Source organism: Aspergillus undulatus (assembly GCF_047715775.1).
Source record: "Aspergillus undulatus strain CBS 261.88 unplaced genomic scaffold BDV17scaffold_30, whole genome shotgun sequence".
NCBI lineage: Eukaryota > Fungi > Ascomycota > Eurotiomycetes > Eurotiales > Aspergillaceae > Aspergillus > Aspergillus undulatus.
This window is the reverse complement of record NW_027396634.1, coordinates 27,556-47,783: the sequence shown is the minus strand read 5'-3', so window position 1 is coordinate 47,783 and position 20,228 is coordinate 27,556. Positions and strand designations below refer to the sequence as shown.

The 20,228-nt window shown below is 51.4% G+C and overlaps 5 protein-coding genes across 5 annotated transcripts; 3 read left to right on the top strand and 2 right to left on the bottom strand.

Annotated features, from left to right (window-relative positions):
• Window positions 1–31: 31 nt before the first annotated feature.
• On the bottom strand, window positions 32–7,069 carry BDV17DRAFT_112915 (ATP-dependent RNA helicase BRR2). Its single transcript, XM_073753882.1, has 3 exons — window positions 6,991–7,069; window positions 714–6,936; window positions 32–656 (listed from the first exon to the last, which is right to left on the bottom strand). Exons 2-3 carry the CDS (start codon window positions 6,800–6,802, stop codon window positions 134–136), a joined length of 6,612 nt encoding a protein of 2,203 aa, XP_073614683.1. The 5' UTR covers window positions 6,803–6,936; window positions 6,991–7,069; the 3' UTR covers window positions 32–133.
• A 193-nt stretch (window positions 7,070–7,262) lies between these two features.
• On the top strand, window positions 7,263–10,505 carry BDV17DRAFT_282311 (mismatch repair ATPase MSH1; the record flags this gene model as incomplete). Its single annotated transcript, XM_073760176.1, has 3 exons — window positions 7,263–7,625; window positions 7,676–10,258; window positions 10,362–10,505. The coding sequence occupies 3 exons, from the start codon at window positions 7,263–7,265 to the stop codon at window positions 10,503–10,505; spliced, it is 3,090 nt and encodes a 1,029-aa protein (XP_073614682.1).
• A 3,066-nt stretch (window positions 10,506–13,571) lies between these two features.
• On the top strand, window positions 13,572–14,473 carry BDV17DRAFT_112799 (uncharacterized protein). Its single transcript, XM_073753881.1, has one exon. The coding sequence runs from the start codon at window positions 13,710–13,712 to the stop codon at window positions 14,337–14,339; it is 630 nt and encodes a 209-aa protein (XP_073614681.1). The 5' UTR covers window positions 13,572–13,709; the 3' UTR covers window positions 14,340–14,473.
• A 134-nt stretch (window positions 14,474–14,607) lies between these two features.
• BDV17DRAFT_292122 (MDR family MFS transporter) lies at window positions 14,608–16,491 on the bottom strand (the record flags this gene model as incomplete). The annotated part of the gene is made up of 4 exons (XM_073762306.1): window positions 14,608–15,369; window positions 15,425–15,884; window positions 15,935–16,272; window positions 16,333–16,491. 4 exons carry the CDS (start codon window positions 16,489–16,491, stop codon window positions 14,608–14,610), a joined length of 1,719 nt encoding a protein of 572 aa, XP_073614680.1.
• Window positions 16,492–17,720: 1,229 nt separating this feature from the next.
• BDV17DRAFT_282309 (acetoacetyl-CoA synthase) lies at window positions 17,721–20,047 on the top strand (the record flags this gene model as incomplete). Its single annotated transcript, XM_073760175.1, has 4 exons — window positions 17,721–17,834; window positions 17,883–19,371; window positions 19,436–19,776; window positions 19,889–20,047. The coding sequence occupies 4 exons, from the start codon at window positions 17,721–17,723 to the stop codon at window positions 20,045–20,047; spliced, it is 2,103 nt and encodes a 700-aa protein (XP_073614679.1).
• Window positions 20,048–20,228: the final 181 nt, after the last annotated feature.

Below are 20,228 nucleotides of genomic sequence, written 5' to 3'. Positions count from 1 at the left end.
TATGATTCCAAATCATACACAGAAGCTAAATGAAAGTCACGTACTCCGGAGTATATTGCATAAGTCTAGTCATTCATATAATTACAAGACATTGTCCATAACGAAACTGGCTTATTCTAAGAAATCATGCACTTCACTCTTCCTCTTCACTCTCATCCTCCTCCATACCTTCCGCTGCCGTAACAGTAAACGTAGGAGCTTGATCCACGCCAACGTAGCTGTCACACATCAGGTACAGGGTGAGCTCGTGCTCACCAGGTGTGGACACGGTATAGTCAAGGCGCAGCTCCAGCTTGCGACCGATTGTGACTCGTTTGATCGCGAGCAGACTCTTCGTCTTCTCGTCGCCAACTATCAACCACCAGTTCTCCATCTTCTGGTTGGGGTAGAATGGTGCGTGGACAGTCGTATCGACCTCTTCTTGCTCGTCCACCTCCCGCTCGACCTTGATCTTGAGATACGAGGGTTCGCCGGCGGTGATGTTCTCTGGGTCTTCGACTTCAAAGTCGAGTTCGAGAATGGGGTATTTGTTGTTGGTGACTGCAGCGGCCTGTGCCAGTTGCTTGTTGTCCAGGTTCAAACGCTTGACCAGCTCTGCATAGTCCTTGTTCTCGGACGGGTCCATTGCATCCATGAACTCGAAGATGTCATTTATCCTAATTACGCGCTTCGAGTCAGAACCAGCATTGTAACAGGGATTGGGGTTTACATACTTATACTCGTTAGCGACCTTAATGACCTCAGGGCTGAAATGAGGAATCTGTTTAAGGGGGCTGTCACGATCCCACATCGCCTGAACAACCATCTGTGACATTTCCATGGCGTTCATAGCGTTCATGTGGCCTTCCGAGGCAAGGATGTCCACGGTAGCGCTGAGAAGGTTGAGCACCTTGCTAACAATGACTTCTTGATCCTTGGCCAAATCAATGGGCAGCTGCATGCGCGAGAAGTGAGCCTGCAGCAGCACAAAGGACTTGAAGTGGGGCGAATCGTAGGCAGCTTGCGACATCTTGACTGGGACGCGATCATATACTCGGCGGAGGATGTGGTCCTCGTGGCGTCGCATCTGGACGGACTCGAATTCCGTCGCCGACGTGACGATTTCCAGAATGCCCTTGAGCTTCGTCCGCGCCGACAGCGAAAGAAGGAAGGTTTGCATTGTGATGTAGGAAATGTTGTAGTAAGCACCGATCGACGCAGCATTCAGGGGCGAAACGCTGTCGTCCTCTTCATCCAAATCGATGATCTTGGCTTCCGACAGTTCCTTCAATGTGTTCTCTACCAATTCTGACAAGAACGTACTCAGCCCCTCGTGGCTCACATCGGTGAGACCGTAGAAGCTTGGGTTAGCGAGAAGGCGGCGGTAGAAGTAGGTGTATGTCATCCAGTCAACGGAATCTTGAGTAGAAGCGATGGTTCCTTGGCTGACCTCGGTAACAAAGGCATCGTGCATGTACAGCTGCAGGTGACTCTCCACCGGTAACGCCTCGTTGAGGAACTTCTTATAGTATTCACGCTTAACCGTGGGGACCATAAGGACACCGCGTCCAATCTTGTCCTGGCCTGACCGAGAAGCTTTGCCGAACATCTGAAGGATTTCGCTAATCGGGTAGTCAATGTAGCGATGCTCTCGGCCTTCGAAGAACTGAGTTCCCATGACAACAACAAGGTGACCGGTGAGGTTGAGTTCCCAGCAGGCATCGCGCGAAGCAATGACCACTTGGATAGCGCCGATGTTGTAGAGATGGGACACGATACGCTTATCAGTCTGACTCAAAGCCTCGTGGTAGTATCCGATACCATGTGAAAGTGATTCAGCGAGTGTGCGCTCCTGAACGCGACTGAGTAGCGGCTGCAGTTCTTCAACATCAGCATGTAAGAAGCGGTCCTCGTCGTCATCAATACCGCAAGCAGTCAACAGATCTATAGCGGTTGAACGAGTTTGCTTCCGGTTGGGAACGAAGATCAAAGCAGGCTTGTCCGCGGACAGTTGCAGAATCGAGAGGTATGCTGGCCGCGCCATTGCTAGCATCATCGAAGGGAAATGGGGAATGCTGAAAGATTGAATGTGGAGCTCCAGAGGTACTGGACGGGCGTGAGGGCTGAAGTTGTAGATGGTGTGCTTGCTGGCGCCAATCCACTCTCCAACATCCCGAGCATTGGCAAGAGGGACACTGAGACCAACAATGCGCATGTCACTCTCAGTTTGGAGAGCAATGGAATGCATGCGAGAGACGACAACTTCGTACACGTAGCCACCATAACCTCCAAGCATGTGTAGCTCGTCGGCAATGAAGAGTTCTACAGCACGTACATTCTTGCGCTTCTGCCACTGTCTGGATAGCACATCCCACTGAGTAGGAGTTGCAAGAACAAGGTCAGCACCGGCAAGCACCTTTAGATCAGCTGTCATCTCGCCGGTAAGCTTGGCGATAGCTTTGCCACCAGCCAGGTTGCTAAGACGCTTCTTCCAGTCCTCCAGACGAGAGTCAATGAGCTCCTGGAATGGAGCAACGTAAACTGCCTTCCCGTTGTCTTCTTGGGCCCAGTGACGCAGAATCGCCAACTCCGCGCAAACAGTCTTGCCACTGCCGGTGGGAGCGCCGACAAAGACGTTGTCATCGCTATCAAAGAGAGACTTGAAAGTCTGTGTTTGGATCTTATTGAAATACTCCCAGTCGGGGTACAGTCGCTGGTACTCATCACGCTTGAGGGCCTTGATCGGGGCCCGCTGCATGTCGAGTAACGGAGTATGAGGAGGGAATCTTTCCGGGAGGATCAGTTTCTGGAAGGATATGGCAATGCGAGTTTCCGAGTGCATCCAGCGGTCGGATACAAGGGAGATGAAGTAATTGGGGGGCATAGGCTCGGTAATCGGAACGGTAAATTCAACAAGATGCTCGTTCATCTCCGACTCCGCGTAGTCTTTGCGCAGAACGAATTGGTCGTGGAACAGAATCTCCTCGCCGTCGCAATCCTCAACCATAATCCAGAAATCCTGAGCAGTGCCATGCAGTTCCTCATCCCACACGAAGTTGGGTGTGATTGTCAGTTCGACCCTTAACATGGATCGGGTGATGGGCTGGACCTGAGCCTGGACCTCTAGACGAGGGAATTTACCCACCAAGTCACAGACGGTCTGGCCTGCCCTGGGCATGCCGAGAAGCTCGCCCATACGCGGAGGATCCAGATCAAAGTAGCTGCCCCATGGTACGTCGATACGCTCCGACTTCTGAAGAACGTCACGAGGGCATCGCGGGAACTGGCGCAGAGGGCTCATAGTCGGCCACATTCGTCGCTCAGCCATCTTGCAAAGATCAAGAGCGTTCTTGGCCACAGAAGCCCAACCCCTTCTCAGACAGATTTCAAACAAGGCACGAAGGATACGGCCCGCTGACTGGGTCACGTAGACCAAGTCCGCCATCAGGGCAAGACCCTCGAGCTTGAGTCGAGAGATAAACGCCTGCAGCAAAACGTTGATCTTGGAGTGAGGTTCATCGATGCCTTCCTTGACGGGGACAGGCACACGGCCGAGCATCTTGGCCAGTTCAAGCTTCTCATCCTGGCGCACCGGAATGTATTTGAACTCATCACTGAGAGCGAAGATCCGGAAAAGCTCGATGTTGCCGATGGATGATTGGAGGTGTTGGTTGTACGTGAGCATAGAGCTGTGGCCAATGTAGTAGTGTGAAGCAATTCGTCCGAGTTCAGTGGATTGCAGTCGACCATTCTTCTTATCATACTTGACCAAGCCGGCCTTCTCCAACAGCACAGCTGCGGAGTGAACAAGATCAACTCGCTTCTGTTCCAAGGCATCGTCATCCTCATAATCGGCACCGACGCTGTACAGACCAGGAGAGCGTAGCATGCGGACAAAAAGATAGGTGTATCCCAGCCAGTCGACACCCTCGTCTCGTGTGCGAATGCTACCAAGCACAATCTCAGCATTCATGTTATCTGCTAACTTGCTCACAAGCTGACTCTCGATCGGTAATTGCTGGTTCATGAGCGACAGGTAGTACTGAATCTCGGCTTGCGTGGTTATGATGATACCCTCACCGTAGGTATCATATTGAGGTCGACCGGCTCGTCCTAGCATTTGGAGGACATCCTGAGGACTCAACTCCACCCAGCTACCCTTCTCTGGAGAGTAAACCTGTGTTCCCTTGATGATAACGGTGTGCGCGGGCAAGTTAACACCCCAAGCAAGTGTTGCTGTGCACACAAGGACCTGAATGCTGCCATCTTTGAAAAGTGCCTGAACAGAGTCACGATCCGCAAGACTCAGACCAGCGTGGTGGATACCGAAACCATAAGGCAGAATATCCTTGAGAGAAGCGTCGTTGACTGATTCGGCCTCTTCAGCAAGGATAGCTCTGCTAGCTGAGTCGCTCTTTAGGATCTGCCCAATTGTTTCCATCTCCAGGGCCTTGTCTCTGAGGTATTTCGCAGTCTTTGCCGTCTCCTTCCGGGAATGTACAAAGATCAGCATCTGATTTCTGTTTTGCCCAACGTGCTCAATGACTTTGTTGTAGCAAATGTCGTTCATGATCTTCAACTGCTTGATAGGCTTCTTGTCCGTGACACCGATGAATTCCTGCTTCAGAGGACAAGGTCGGTAGGAGCCGTCAAAGTGGAACATGCCTTTTTGAGGGTCAACACGAAGGAAGCTCGCGACATCACGGTAGTTCGGTAAAGTGGCACTAAGACCGACGATTCGGACTGGGTCTCCAGTTTGCTCGACCTGACGAATAGTCCTGCTGACAATGCTTTCAATTACTGGACCTCGCTCGTCGTGGAGCAAATGAATCTCGTCAATGATGACTAGACGAACAAGCTTGGTGTAGCTCGTCTCTGAGGCCTTTCGGGTGATAACATCAAACTTTTCTGGAGTCGTGACAATGACCTGGGTCTCGGCAATTTGCTGTTTCGTGAGTTGACGGTCACCAGTCAATTCTGACACTCGGATACCGTAAGGAGCAAGGCGCTTGCCAAAGTTTTCAACCTGCTCTTGAACGAGAGCCTTCAAAGGTGAGATATAGATAATCTTGAAATCGTCGAGCATAATCTCTCCCGTCTGGGGGTTACGGTTCTTGCCCACCTCGCGAAGGATGCTAAGCATAGCCACGTTGGTCTTTCCAGACCCCGTGGGAGCACAGACGAGCATGTTACCGTCATTGTGGAAGGCGGAGGGGTAGGTCTTGGTTTGAATGCGGTTGAGCTCCTTTGCGTCGCCGAAGCCAATGCGAGCCCATTCGGGAAGCTCTGAGATGGCGACTTTTTTCTCGCCTGGCTCTGCCTTGTTTTTTGGTGGGGGCACGTGGATTTCCTCGTATCCTTTGAATGTTCGCTTCGTGGAGCCCTGCGGCAGTTTGACGTTGGGGTTCGTCATCAAATGGTTCCCTTGGTGGAAGACAAGGTTCTCCAGATTGATCAAACGCTTGGGTTGCAGTCCTCTAACCAAGCCTCCATCCGTGGGTTTCTCCTCGGCAGCGGGAGCATTGGGCATGTCGACGTCCATAAGGTCCATCTTAATTCTCTTTTCGGGGCGACCTGAATCGTCGTCACGGACGGACTTGCCGCGAATCTCATCTAGGATGGAGCGGTGCCCAGCCTCGACCATTTCGCTCTCCACGAGGTGACGAGCGTCAGCATCTTCAGCCACGCGTCGCCAGCGAGTTGTCCAGACGATCTTATCCCGGTCCGTGACGAGCTTGGCGACGAGTTCTGGGAAGTCGTAATCGAAAAGCTCCATAAGGTCGTTTTCGACATCGCGCAACGACCTCTCGGACTCATCTTCTGTCTTGCCACCCATGATTTCAAGTGCTTGAACAGCCTTCTCTTGCTGGATATGAGCATCCGAGTATGCAGAACCGATTTGGCGCTGTAGCCAGTAGGCATCGATGTCGCGAGCATGAACTTTAAGTCCCTTTTTCTGTTGTTCTCCGTTTCCAGCTACTCCGCCATCGATGACCATTTCTTCCGTGGAAAGATCCTCGGGAGTCTCCTTTGCTGTTGTTTCCTCGTCGCCAGACTCCCTTTGCTCTTCTTCATCTGACACGTCTTCATCATGTACTTCGTCCAGCGTGCCCATGCGATCTTCATCCTCGTCCTCGTCGAAGACCACAGCAACACCTTGTCGCTCGTCAAGTTCGGCCTCGTCTTCACCTGCAACGCCATCTCCCATTTCCTCGTCTTCATCTTGCGCGTCGTAATCCGTAATCTTTTTTCCGAGATTAACCAGCTCGTTAAACTCTTTCGGGTCCAATGACGTGCCAAGTAAATCATCGACTTCCTTTTTTTTATCGAAATCTTTCATCTCCTCGTCTTTCAAAACTTCCAGCACGGCATCGGCGGCGCTTCGAACAACTTCGTGTGAGACATCGCCGAGACGGCTCGCAGTCAACGTGAGGATGAGGTCGTAGGTAGCTCGGGTGGCGGGCGTACGAGGACGGTATTTGAGGCCTTCGATTAAAGCGTCGGCGGCGGTTAGAATTCCCTGGCCACGTAACTGGGCGGGTTGGCCTTTTATTCGCTTCTTCTGTTCACGTGCAAGGACATCCTCGCCCTCTCGAATCGCACCCCGCTCGACGTCGATCGGTCCGAGACCCTTCTTCTTGGTTTTCGGGGCATCATCGCGCGCTATTCTCGATCCCATTTCCCGAATGCCGATACGGCCGGCGAGTGACTCGGGGTCTCCGGTGGCTTCATCGTTGACGCGAGAAATGAAACGGCGGTCCGCCTGGAGAACCAGGTTGGACATCGCCGAGTACTTATACTGTGAAATGTTTTGGTCCGCCATTTTGACGTTTGACGGTTGACGATATGAAGAGGGATAAGTTAGGTATAAGGATTAGCCGGTAAAAGTGTGACCGGCGTCAGTCGTCACTGGCTCAATGGAGCTCAGGCTCAGGATTCGGCGGCGCGTCGAGACACCTGCGACTGGAGATGAATGCTGTGGCAAAGTGAAATGCTTGTGGCTTGACAAACCTGGACCATCCTCCTGCAGCAAGTAAGCTAGTTTCAAGCGTTACGCTGTGAGCTCTTGTAGTGATTGAGGTAGTAAAGGTTGTGGTGTTGAAGCTGTCGGGAAGAACAAGGTGAGTCGGAGATTTTGCCCATGGCCCGGACGCGGAAGGTTTGGCGATTGCAGCCTGGGGCATTAAGGCATAAATTTTCCGCCGATCAGAAAAGGAGGAACACACTCACAGGAACAGGAACAGGAACTACTTATCCTCGCCCAACACCCTAATTGCGAGATCATGTCACTTAATGGGTATCGTCTACCTCATCTGATCAAGTCGCAGGCCCGGTCCTTGGTGCGTCTGGAGTCTAGCTCCTACCGCTGTCCTGTGCATCGAACAATATGCCATCATGCTCGTCGACCGCGACGCGTCGTAGCTCCGGAGTCAGCCCTGGTCTTCGATCAGACGCAACGGCGGTCTGCTAAAACGAAGTCCACGGTAAAGCTCAAGGACCTCCCTCAAGGTGCGGTGAAGTTGGAGTCTTATGAGGAGGTTGTGGATGATGGACCCCGATACCCAACTGTCGTCCAAGGACACCGCAACAACATGCAGAAATTCAGAGATTGCGTTGTTTTGACTAGGGTTGGAGGCTTCTATGAGGTATTCGAGTATATACACCGTGATCATGTACGTCTTCTAACTATGTACAGCTTTACTTCGAGCAAGCCGAGGAATTCGCCCCTCTACTCAATATCAAACTTGCCTCCAAAAAGACCAGCGCCGGGCCTGTACCTATGGCAGGGTTTCCCTTCTTCCAGCTAGATCGCTTTTTGAAGATGCTTGTTCAAGACCTTAACAAATACGTTGCGATCAGCGAAGAATTTGCCAATAGTTCGGAGGACCGAGCTCGTTCTGGGAGCCTACTGTTTGACAGAAAGGTGGCGCGGGTTATCACTCCGGGTACGCTGATTGACGAGAAATTTATGGATCCATCTGAGAACAATTTCTTGATGGCGATATATCTCGATCCCTCAATGCTAGGGGCTCCGGCAAGCCCAAGTGATGAAACATCCCATCAACATGTCCTTACGTCGGCTTCGCAGAACGTCGGTTTGGCCTGGTTGGACCTCTCCACAGGAGATTTCTTTACTCAGTTTACCACTGCGCACATGCTTCCATCTGCGATTGCAAGGATTGGTGCTCGCGAGATCCTCGTAGACCAACATCTTCAGGACTTAGTCGGACAAGAGCTGCAGCTGTTAATTGGCCATGAACAGCGATTGTTGACATTCTGCCAGTATCCTAAGGACATCAAACCCATGTCAGACTGGGCCTCGGTGCTGGAAGCTCCTCTTTCACCGAAAGCCATCGACTCGTTTACACAGGAGGAGGTTGCGGCGGGCTATAGTTTGCTGGAGTACATTCGGATTCAACTGCAGGACTCAAATTTGAAGTTGCAGCCGCCACGTCGCCGGCATCTGGACGAGTCAATGAACATTGATCGAAACAGTCTCAAAGGTCTCGAGATACTCGAAACAGCACGCGACGGTTTCGGGAAGGGCAGTCTGCTTCACGCTGTACGCCGAACCTCCACCAAAAGTGGGGCACGACTGCTGCGTGACCGTTTAACATCTCCTTCAACATTGTTGCCAGTGATCAATGAGCGTCTCGACCTAGTCTCCATCTTTATTGAGGACAGCGAGCTACGAGAGGGCTTAGTGCAGCTGCTGAGACGCAGCTATGATGCGCAGCGTTTGGTTCAAAAGTTCACGTTGGGGAGAGGAGATCCAGATGACTTGATTTGTCTATCTAGGGCTATAGAAGCTTCTAAGGAAGTAAAACGGCTGTTATCGACCAAAGCGCGCGATGAAAATGCACCAAGTCCGGCCCTGCAGAAAATGTTTGATCGACTCTACCTGGACGGACCAACGGTACTAGCTGATAAGATTTTGTCCGCGATTGATGAAGAGGGTTTGCTCCAGAAGCAACGCATCGAGGACGACACCGCGGCAGAGGCCGCCATCCTAGCACAGCAAGTCACTCTCGACGAGGGAACCCCAAGTGAACTCGACAGTCTGCCGAAGAAGGTCAGGTCGAAGAACCCCGACCGCTCAACAGGGGGCGACTCTGCTGATGTTGAGTCCTGGATCATGCGACGAGATGCAAGCCCCGCGCTTGGAAAACTCCACCAGACTCTAGACGAACTGCAGGAAGAGAAATCGCGCTTGAACCAGTATCTTCGTGATTCTGTCGGCTCCACCGCCATTACTCTCAAGTGGACTCCCGGTCTGGGCCACATATGCCACGTAAAGGGCGCCAAAGTCTCTCAAACGCAACTCGAAGATCTAGGAGTAACACGAAATGTCTCCTCAACAAAGTCCACTAGATCATTCTACCTCCCCGCCTGGACCGAACTCGGCGGCCGGATGGACCAAATGAAAGTTCAGATTCGGCAAGAGGAGCAAGCAATATTCGAGAGCCTCCGCCGCGAGGTCATCCTCAACCTCGTCAAGATCCGCCGCAACGCATCAGTCATGGACGAACTAGACGTCGCCTGTTCATTTGCTACCCTCGCGGACGAGCAGCAGCTCGTCCGACCCATCCTCACCCAAGGTACAAGCCACAAGATCGTTGGAGGCCGCCACCCAACCGTGAAACTTGGCCTCGAAGAGCAGGGCCGCCACTTCGTCAGCAACAACTTGTATCTGGGCGAATTCGAGCGCATCTGGCTCATCACGGGCCCCAACATGGCTGGCAAAAGCACATTCCTAAGGCAGAACGCACTCATCACGATCCTCGCACAGGTCGGATCCTTTGTGCCAGCCGACTACGCTGAGATTGGTATCGTCGACCAAATTTTTAGCCGCATCGGTGCAGCAGACGACCTCTTCCGCGACCAGTCAACCTTCATGGTGGAGATGCTCGAAACAGCCGCCATCCTCAAGCAAGCAACGTCTTGCTCATTTGTGATCATGGACGAAGTCGGCCGTGGTACGACGCCCGAGGACGGAACGGCGGTTAGCTTTGCGTGTCTTCATCATTTGCACTATCGCAATCAATGCCGGACGCTGTTTGCCACGCACTTCCATACCCTTGCTGATATGACGGGGGAGTTTCCGGCGCTGGGGAGGTATTGTACGGATGTTAAGGAGACGGCTTCGGGCTCGTTTTCGTTTGTCCATCGCCTGCGAAAGGGTGTCAATCGGCAGTCGCATGCTCTCAAGGTTGCCCAGCTCGCGGGATTGCCTAGGGAGACACTTGATCTGGCGAGGAGGGTGCGTGATAACGGGAATGTTGTCCACGGTGAAGGGTCTTCGGCCGCTTCTGCTGCTTCATCGTCATGATCAGACATAAATATCCCACCCTATATGGATTCAATACCTACTTGTACAATAGAATCTCGCGATACCACCAAATCACATCTTCTGTCCGCAATTCATAACCTCACCACCTTCCGTCTATAGCTTCGCCTTATCTCCCTGCCCCCCAGCACCAGCACCTAAATCAACAACAACCCCCTCCGGGAACCTAGCCTCCTGAACATCCTCCTCGGCAACCCCATTAACAAACTGCGTCACGATAAAATCCACCCTGCGCGTCCCAACAACAACCATCGGGGCATGCCACGTGCCCGCCCCATACGTAACAGCCTGGCCCCCACTCGCAATGAACGCCTTCAAGCTCTTGAGATCCGGCGGATCAGCGATCGATATCGTTTCTCCGGAGTCAGTTCTCGCGTCGCCGGTTTCCCCCTTGAGACTAGGGGCCACGATGACGAGGTAATATGTCTCTTTATCATCATCATCGCCTGAAAGGCCAAGCGGAGAAAACGTCTGCGTTGTATACGGGTGTCGCTCGAGGATGTTGACGTCGAAGACTTTCTTATTCCTCCCTTTCCCACCTCCACTTCCACCTCCAGCATCAACACTCCTCAATTCCCTCGGAAAACAACTAAACATGCTCATCCTCGCCTCGGAAGCCTTCTTGCTCGGTGCGTGCCAGGTCGCATAATAATCCTGCAATGGCGAGATCGGGCTATATTTTAGCGCGGAGAGCTGGTTTGCTGAGACGGGTTCCGGCACAAGGGCGTGTTTTGGGTGTGTTGAGAGGGGGTGCGGTGCGCTGGTTGCTGTGCGGGGGAGGGGTGGAATTATTGCGGTGCCGAAAGGGAGAAAGGATTCTCTTGTAAAGGGCTCCGGTTTGAGGGATAGGGTGGGTGAGGTGGTGAGAATCGGAGGCGGCATTTTGTGTGCGCGGCTGAGATGGAAAATTGGGGTTAAAATTGGGGTTGGAGTGAAATGGGAAAGCAGAGTGAGGTGGTGAGGAAGGGTGGTCTATGTATGTAGGATTGTTGTAGGTGGAGTGGGTGGGGAATTGGAGATGGAGTTCGGGAGTCGCCGATACCGCTGATAGGGACCAAATAGTCCTCTTACACCCTCTGGCCTTGCATAGCTGGTGAATGGTTTAAAACCTGAAACAATACACCAGTTATGATACCTATACAAAACTCACGCTAGTTGAAATAGTCGCCTGTTAAAAGCTTTAACTATTTCTATAAGAGTAAGATAGTAAATACAGAACAAGCCTTGGCTGTCTCAGGTTTTGAACCGTTCACCATCTACGCAGGCCAGAGGGTGTAGAGAGAGCGAGGAGCTGCCCTGTTCGTTTGTAGGTAGTAACGGGGATTTAGACACCTACTCTTTATTTGCTTTCTTCGAATCTCTTGCAACCTCTTGATCAACTCGAGTTTTGTGCGCTTATGTATTCTAGTTGATGCGTTATCAACTGTCTCTACGGAATATATACTCTATGTCATGATACAAATGCATTTCTTGTTTGCTGCTAAATCAACACATCATGTACGAAGCAACTGATGCAACAGTCACAGGTCGCTTTGATCTCCCAGGCGATATCAAGAGCTCTCACGACCCCGGCTAAAGAAAGGACTCGACACATAAAAAGGCCTCTCCTCCCCCTCCAGCTCCTAGCAATGCCTGCATTCTCTCCCTCAAAGCCGGATTGGATGCCAGCTCCCCAACATTCCGAGCCTCGCCATCCGAGAACCTCGCATCCGGCACATCCTCAAATGTACTCTCCGGCCCAGATATCCACTTCCTCCCGGTCTCAATACACCTCACCCTTCATCTCATCAGCGTTCCGATTGATCATGCTTTTCCAGAAGTCGCCTTCCCCGGCGTGAGCGAGGCCCGCACGCTCAAGCATCGCCAAGGCACCAGCAACCCAGTCTTGACAGTTCCCCAGTCCCATCTCCGGGATGTTGGACTTGTCGGCTCCGAACGCAGAAAGTGATTGGGTGATTTGATCAATTGCTCGTAGTTGTGGGAGTACATCTAAAAGCGCACTGTAGCCGCCCGCTGTCCCGAAAGCATTCCTTTCATCTGCGGACGGGACGGGACGCTAGGTAACAACACTTTTTAGCAGAATACCCCCACTCCACGCGCCTTACTAGACCCTTCGAAGTATCGTGTCTCGATACTGCTCGAGGTTGCCCATTAGATCTTCCTACACCGTTGCTCGAGGACTATTTTTCGGCATTTCTCCCGCGTCGCGAACGCCTTGTGTACGCTAAACTCTCCAGGCGGCAGTTAACCTCACCATAATAACTATTGTCTACATTATACATAAGTCTCAAGCTCAGGTTGAGCTTGAGAAGATTAGCATCGTGCGGCAGAATCTCAATTCGATAATACCGAAGGCTCAACACAGCAAAATATGGGGAGTAGAACTGCAAAGCAACAACAACAAAGCTGTCGACGCAGTCATCCGAAAGGTAAGCATAACTCAGTCCAAAACAAGCCCCGCCAACTGATTATTCACCAGTTTCTCAATCGTCCATTTTACACTTCCCTCGTTGCCGAGGACGCTAGAATGGCGTCCTCGGACCAGCCTTCAGGCTTCTCTAAATGAAGCCATACGACCCCTCTCCGAGATGGGGTTGCTGTACATCACATATCAACAAGATATGTAACTTGGGTGGTCATTGATGAGAAAATGGGTTCCCAAGCACTCTTAGATCACGGCCTAGACACGTCGCGAGGGATCAAGGAAATGGGTCTCGCAGCAATGGAACTCATTGCTAGCTTCCTTGTGAGATCACATGAAGCTCAATTGACCGTAGTCGAAAATAAGTCGGACTGAGTTGTCGAATTCAGACTCTGCGAAACTCCGCGAGCCTCCAAGAAAGGGAACCGGCGTCGCGAGATAATTCAGAACGCTTTGGAAGACCTAGTCTCACTCATGGACCATCATTATCCGCTCATCTTTGACAAAAATATACATCATCCCTCCATGTGGAGAATACTTAACATGCTTAGATATTCCTGACAGTATGCTCAATAGCACTACGGATCTACAGAGACCTGAAGATCTGGTGCAACACCTTGGGCCAGGTGTTCCTCCGGAATTTGGCGGTTCTGCACCTTCACCAGAGTCCAAATGTCTACTTCAACATATCTTAAAGTCTGTTCTTGGTCACGAGTCATAAAATACCGACCAATCCTGTCAAATTCCAAACAAAACACCCCAAATACAAGGCTCAGTCGCAAGTTCGGAAGACAAGCAAGGACCAGTCCCAGACGATACAGAGCCAGAACCACAACTCGTCTATTCAGAAACCATTGGGCCGCCAACCATAATCCTTGATCCAGAGGATCTGAAATCAGCAGAAGGTCTCTGCCCGAACAAGATGGGTCCCCGCGTGGTTTTCGCCGACACCAACATGACATGCAAATCCGGACATGGGGTCCGCCTAGCAGAAGCCGAGGCTATACATTTGGTTGCTACGCGCACGACAGTCGCAGCCCCAGAATTGATAAGTGCTTATATCCTCGACGACATGGGTTATATCACCATGTCGTTTGCGAACCTTTGGAAGTTTATTGGGACCGTGTTTCTGAGGTTCAACAGGAGAAAGTCATCCAACAGCTGCGTGACTATGTACATAAAATGCGCGTGATAAGAGGGGACTTCATCGGTGGCTTGGACTCGTCACCCTGTGTAGATGGCATCTTTGAGGGTGGGTTCGGTAACTATAGAGACTATAGCTACGGACCATACAAGTCCGAGGCAGACTTCAACGAAGGGACGGTCCAGGCGCTACGAAACCGCCTGAGCAAGCGAACCCTTGAGCGCGAGAAGGAAGATCCCGAATCGAGATTTTGGGCCAGCGAGTATCATCTACACCGACTGGTACGGTCACTCAAGAGGCATGAGATCGTCTTCACTCATGGAGATTTTCATCCGAGAAATATGGCCGTGCGCTCGGACGGGACGGTTGTAGTACTGGATTGGGGTGTTTCCGAGTTTTGGCCTGAGTATTGGGAGTTTTATCGGGCGTTGTTTAGTTATAGTTAGTGGGCTTCGTGGGATAGATTGGTGGAGAGGTTTGTGGGAATTATTTATTATCTTGAGAAGTCCGTTATGCACACGGTTTTTTGGGACTGTTTGAAACTAGCCACAACTTTAGTTGTTGGATTTTGCGTTTCATTATGTTTATGGCAATTCTAATTTTGGTGTTGAGTTGACCTGTCCTCGAGCACATAGTCATCCAGTATATACTATTGCAATCATGTATATCCAGCTTTCCCATTTGCCACACAGCCAGGCTCTAAAGATGCACGACTCAGACATTGGAACCCTGCATCTCCAGAGACGCAGTCGTATCCTTCTTTTGGCTCCCCTTCTCCTTCAACCCGGTCTTCGTCTCAACATGTTCCTGGCTAAGCTGCTTCTTCTCAATCAAAAAGCTCGCCGCAAGACCAACACCCGCAAGAGCCGTATACAGAATCCAGATATTCCGGATACTCCACGCAAACGCCTGCTTGACGGCTTGGCGCTGCAGACTATCACTTACATCCTTGACGGCAAGGACATTCGCCGCGGCCTCAGCGCCCGTGAAGTCCTCTTGCAAGGAACTTGGGAGACCCGCATCAGCGAGAAGCGGCCGCTTCATCAGCATACTATTCTGAAATATCACACCGCCAAGGACAACGGAAAGGGCCATGGCCACATTTCGCACGAACCCGAAAGTCGCCGTGGCCGTAGCCGTATCGGCAGTCGGGATGTTACTCTGCAGCGCAAGAAGAGGCGGGAAGAAAAGCAGGCCGCATCCGAAGCCCGCTATGATCTGGTATCCGATTATTTTACCGAGCGCTGTGGAGGTGTTGTACTCGATGAAGAGGCCCGCGCCGAGGGTGACGCAGGCCATGCCAAGCCAGATTACCTCTTGGTATCGACCTGTGCGGTGGATTAGGATCCCAACGGCGAGGGAGGCGAAGGATTCGGTTAGAATGAAGGGGAGGATGAGCAGGCCTGAGTGGAATGGGGTGGCTTCTTTTGCAGCTTGGAAGTAGAGTGGGAGGTAGTATTCTGCGCCTAGGAAGGCCTGTTTCAAGCGTTAGTTGAGTGGCGGAAGTTGATTGTTAAAAAGGGGGACTTACGAAACCGTGGGTAAAGTCCACCAGGAAACAGGCGAAATTCGAGCGGCTCTTGAAGATGTGTAGAGGCATGAGGGGGTACTTGGCCAGTCGCTTTTCGCTGTAGATGAAGGCAATTGACATCAAGGCGCCGAATACAATCAAGCATATAACTTTGGGACTATCCCAGGGGAATGTATCACCTCCAAAGTCAAGCCCGAGGAGAACCATGATGGAAATGGCGAGGATGGAAAAGCTGCCGAACCAATCCACTGCTTTGATCCCGTCTAGCATAGACGTCTTCGGGTTGTGCACATCAAGGAATAGGATAAGAAGCACAAACGCCGTGCCGCAAACGGGAAGATTGATCCAGAAGATCCAGCGCCAGGAAATAGATTCGGTGAATGCGCCACCAAGGATTGGGCCGAGTGCTCCGGCAACCGTCCATGTACATTCCATCAAGCCCATGAACAAACTGCGTAGTCTGGTTTGTATTAGCCAAGAATCACTGCGAGTCGAAAGGCTGGTTCTCACCTAACACTGAACAAATCAGATATAGTGATCATGATAAGCTGGATGAGTCCACCACCGGCTACACCCTGGATACTGCGGCCCACAATCAACATGGACATGCTCAACGCCGTTGCGCATATAATCGACGACACAAAGAACAGCGCAACGGCAGTCAGAAGGATTGGCTTCCGCCCCCAGATATCAGACAGGTTGGCCCAGATGTTGCCGCTGGCGGCATTGGCGAGCAGGTATGCACCGCCAATCCAAACATAGCCACCTCCCGAGTGCAAATCTGCTGCTATTGTCGGGCTAGCTGTGGCTATAATTGTTTGGTCCAAGGCTGAGATGAATAGGCTTAACTGTGTCCCTTGCATGAGTATCAGGTCTGATGCATGCATGTGCTAGGATGTGTTACATACTGCAAGCGCTATCAAGATGGCACCGATCCGCCACTTGCCACGAGGCTTTGGTGCGTCAGCCTCTTGTGTAGCCTCTTGTACAGCTTGTGTATCATATTGCTCGGGTTTATTCTCCGCGGCACCTTGATCATTTGCCTCATGGCGAGATACCTCGTCCATTTGGACCTCGGGCGTTGTGGGCGACACCATCCCTTTAGCCTAGGGGCTGTATGTATAGTTAAGATAAATGATCACGAAGATTGTAGGAGGTTAAATATTGTCGGAGTTCGCGGCGTAAGCAATCTTGGGTAACTCACCACCCAAAATGAAGGTCTGATTCATCGAATCTAGCAGCGAAGCTACACTATATACAGAAGAAAAATGCGGTAAGACTAACTAAAATAGAAAATAGAAACAATACGAGATCGAGCGGACGCTGACTAATAGTAAGTTCGGTGCTGAAGCGGATTCTTAGCGAGACGAGTCTACCCGACCTGCGACCTGATTCTTAGCCGTCACCAAAGGGCGACAAATGTATTTTTGACATCCCCGCTGTTTGCTCGCTTTGCCTGAATTTCGTGCCTGAGGCTGCAAGGCAGCATTTTATTTTGTTCATTGAGCCCGTCATTGAGACAAAGAGAGGATGAGCATGTATGTGTCGAATGTTGTAAGAGTCTTGAGGAAGGAGTTGAGAAGAGGGAGGTTCACTATCGATTGCCGCAGCCGTGTCACGTTGTACCACATGATTCCTATGGATACTTGACGTGCCTTCCTGGTCCAAATCCTCTCAACTCACCTCCCCACGATCACATCCTTCTCACAAACATTCCTCCATCAGACATTTGCTTAGTTCTCCTTCTCGAATTGCACATCCTGTGTTGAGTGGTATGACAAAGCTCCAGGAGCTGGAAGACCAAGGGACAGGCAGGTTGTGCTTAAGCTACCGAGTACGAGTCAAACACCCAAGTGCAAAGCTGTTCAAGACTGAGACAATGATATTCAAGCTTGACACAGTTATTCTAGCTTTGGGCGCGAGTTATGATCTATTTCTGTCCACGTCCAATTTCAGAAGCCTCAAATTTCCGGGAACCGCGATAGTCGATGCGAGATGGCCAAGGGTAGGGATTCAGCAAGACACTTCGGCATTCGGCTAGGGTTATGGAGCGATCAAAGCCGAACATTTGCTCATACCCTATATACTAGCCTGTGGACCTCCGATTACATATCGGCTGTGGAGAACGAGGCCATCGGGGTCTACTCCGTTGGTCTTCCCCGCATCCTACAGATATGCCGAGGCCCGGACAGGTCAAGAGAAGTTATTCTAGGAAGAACAACCCACAGTCAGAACTAGGTATCTGGGTCTCTACACAAACTCTTACGCTGTGACACTCAAACTCTACACCCTCGAGATGGCGTCTGCCGCAGACATCCCCCGCGAGCTCTGGAAGCATCCGAACCCTAAGGCTACCCAGATGTGGGCGTTCAGGCAAAGCCTAGAAAGGGAGAAGGGTATCAGTCTGCCAGTAAGTCTCCCATAAACTGAGAAAAGACATCATCTTACAAATTTCTAGACTTACTATGATCTCTACATCTGGTCTATCAAAAACCGCGCTACGTTCTGGGACTTTAGCTGGAAATACTTCCCAATCATCCACGAAGGCTCATATACGACCGTGGTCGATGAATCGGCTCGCATCGATAGCATTCCAAGCTGGTTCGAAGGAGTCCGACTCAATTTTGCCGAGAACATGCTCTTCACGGCTGAAAAGACACCAAACGGAACCCATTTCATCACAACCAGAGGGAAGGAAGACAGCAAGATCGTGGCAACTCAGGTCCGGGAAGGAGCCTTGGAGCCTGCTATTCCTATCACTTGGTCTCAACTGAGGCAGCAAACAGGAAAATTGCTACAAGCGCTCAAAGCCGCCGGTGTGGCGAAAGGAGACCGCGTGGCCGTGGTCGCCAGCAACAGCATTGATGCATTAGTGGTCTTCCTGGCCGCCACAGCTCTTGGAGCGCTGTTCTCATCAGCCTCTACAGACACCGGAGTCAAAGGTATCCTGGATCGCCTTTTGCAGATCAAGCCCAAATACGTGTTTTTCGATGATGCTGCCGTCTACAACGGGAAGCACATTGACCTGCGGTCGAAAATCAAAGACGTCGTCAACGGACTTGAAGATATTAAGGAATTTAGAAGCATAGTCACCTTACCTCGGTTTCCTGGTCGTCCGGTTGACGTGAGCAGCGTGCCAAAGACCCAGTCTTTGGCGCAGCTGCTGGCGACTGCACCCTCCGACAAGCTAGAGTTTGTCCGTGTTGGCTTCCGTGACCCTTTTCTAGTAGCGTTTTCGTCGGGGACAACCGGGAAGCCGAAACCTATTGTGCATGGAGTCGGTGGTTACCTTCTCAACTCCAACAAGGAATCCCGATTGCACCGCGATCATGGTCCAGAGTCCGTTACCCTTCAGTACACAACTACCGGCTGGATCATGTACATGTCTGCTATATCCAGCCTAATATTTGGCGGGAGTACTATCCTTTACGACGGAAGCCCATTCATACCTGGTCTAAAAGTCCTCATTCAGCTCTTAGGGAAGTACAAGGTGACACACTTTGGCACATCCCCGCGCTACCTCCACGAATTACGCAAGAATGAGATCTCTCCACGCAAAGAAGAGGACCTCAGCAATCTTGCCATTGTCACAAGCACAGGAATGGTCCTCCCCGAATCTATTTCCGAATGGTTCTATGACCAGGGCTTCCCAGCCCACACCCAACTGGCCAATATCTCTGGCGGAACTGACTTGGCAGCTTGCTTCGGGCTCGAAAATCCCCTCAGCCCGCTGTATCTAGGCGGCTGCCAGGGGCTCCCACTCGGCATACCTGTCGAAGTCTACGACCAAGCTGACGAAGGCGCCTCTGGCGTCAAGGGAACTCCTGTCCCCGACGGTGTCCCTGGTGAAATAGTCGCCACAGCAGCTTTTCCAACCATGCCGGTCAAGTTCCTTGGCGATGACGGGCCACAAAAGTACTTTGATTCCTACTTTGCCCGGTTCGATAGTATGGCTACCTCCCTGACCCTAACCTAACCCTTCTCTTGCTGAGATGAGCTAACAAACCCAAGACGTCTGGACCCACGGCGACTTCATCTCCATCCACCCGATAACAAAACAAATATTCTTCCTCGGCCGCTCGGACGGGGTCTTGAACCCCTCCGGCATCCGCTTCGGCTCCGCCGAGATCTACAATGTGATCGAGACCCAATTCACGAATGAGGTAGTCGACTCTCTCTGTGTCGGGCAGCGCAGGCCTCAGGACACCGACGAATCCGTGCTTTTGTTCCTGCTTATGCGGCCTGGACATAGACTTACGAGTGACCTTGTGAGCCGTGTCAAGGAGGCAATCAAGAAGGCGTTGAGTGCGCGGCATGTTCCGAAATACGTGTTTATGACGCCTGAGATTCCGGTATGTAGTCTTCTCATTTTCCCTCCATTCGCTCCGTACTTCGTCTCCCCCGATTCGAGATCTCGCCTTCGCACGAAGCGAGCATAGAAATACTAATGGAAATTTCCAACAGACAACAGTGAACCTTAAGAAAGTCGAACTTCCCGTCAAACAAATCGTCTCGGGGAAGAAGATCAAGGCGTCGGGAACGCTGCTGAACCCCGAGAGTCTGGAGTACTACTACCAGTTCGTGGACGTCGAGAAGCTAGTCGAGCCGAAGAGTAAACTTTGAGTAAGAAATAGATAATTAACGGTACCGAGACTAGGTCTTCAGGGCTAGATGTACAGGACATATATTCATACACGCATACATCTGAAGGCATCTCCTGTACTGGCATCCCCGAATACGTACCATCGGATAGATCTGTAAGAAGATTGATTGAAGATTTTCTTCATTCAACCCAACCGGTGGT

What these genes read in the sequence shown, in the direction of transcription:
- BDV17DRAFT_112915 (XM_073753882.1), bottom strand. Translation starts at nt 6,802, where the DNA reads ATGGCGGACCAAAACATTTCACAGTATAAGTACTCGGCGATGTCCAAC. An exon ending in AAGGTCGCTAACGAGTATAA is followed by an intron (nt 657 to 713) that starts GTATGTAAACCC and finishes GCGCGTAATTAG; the next exon opens with GATAAATGACATCTTCGAGT.
- BDV17DRAFT_112799 (XM_073753881.1), top strand. Translation starts at nt 13,710, where the DNA reads ATGCAAATCCGGACATGGGGTCCGCCTAGCAGAAGCCGAGGCTATACA.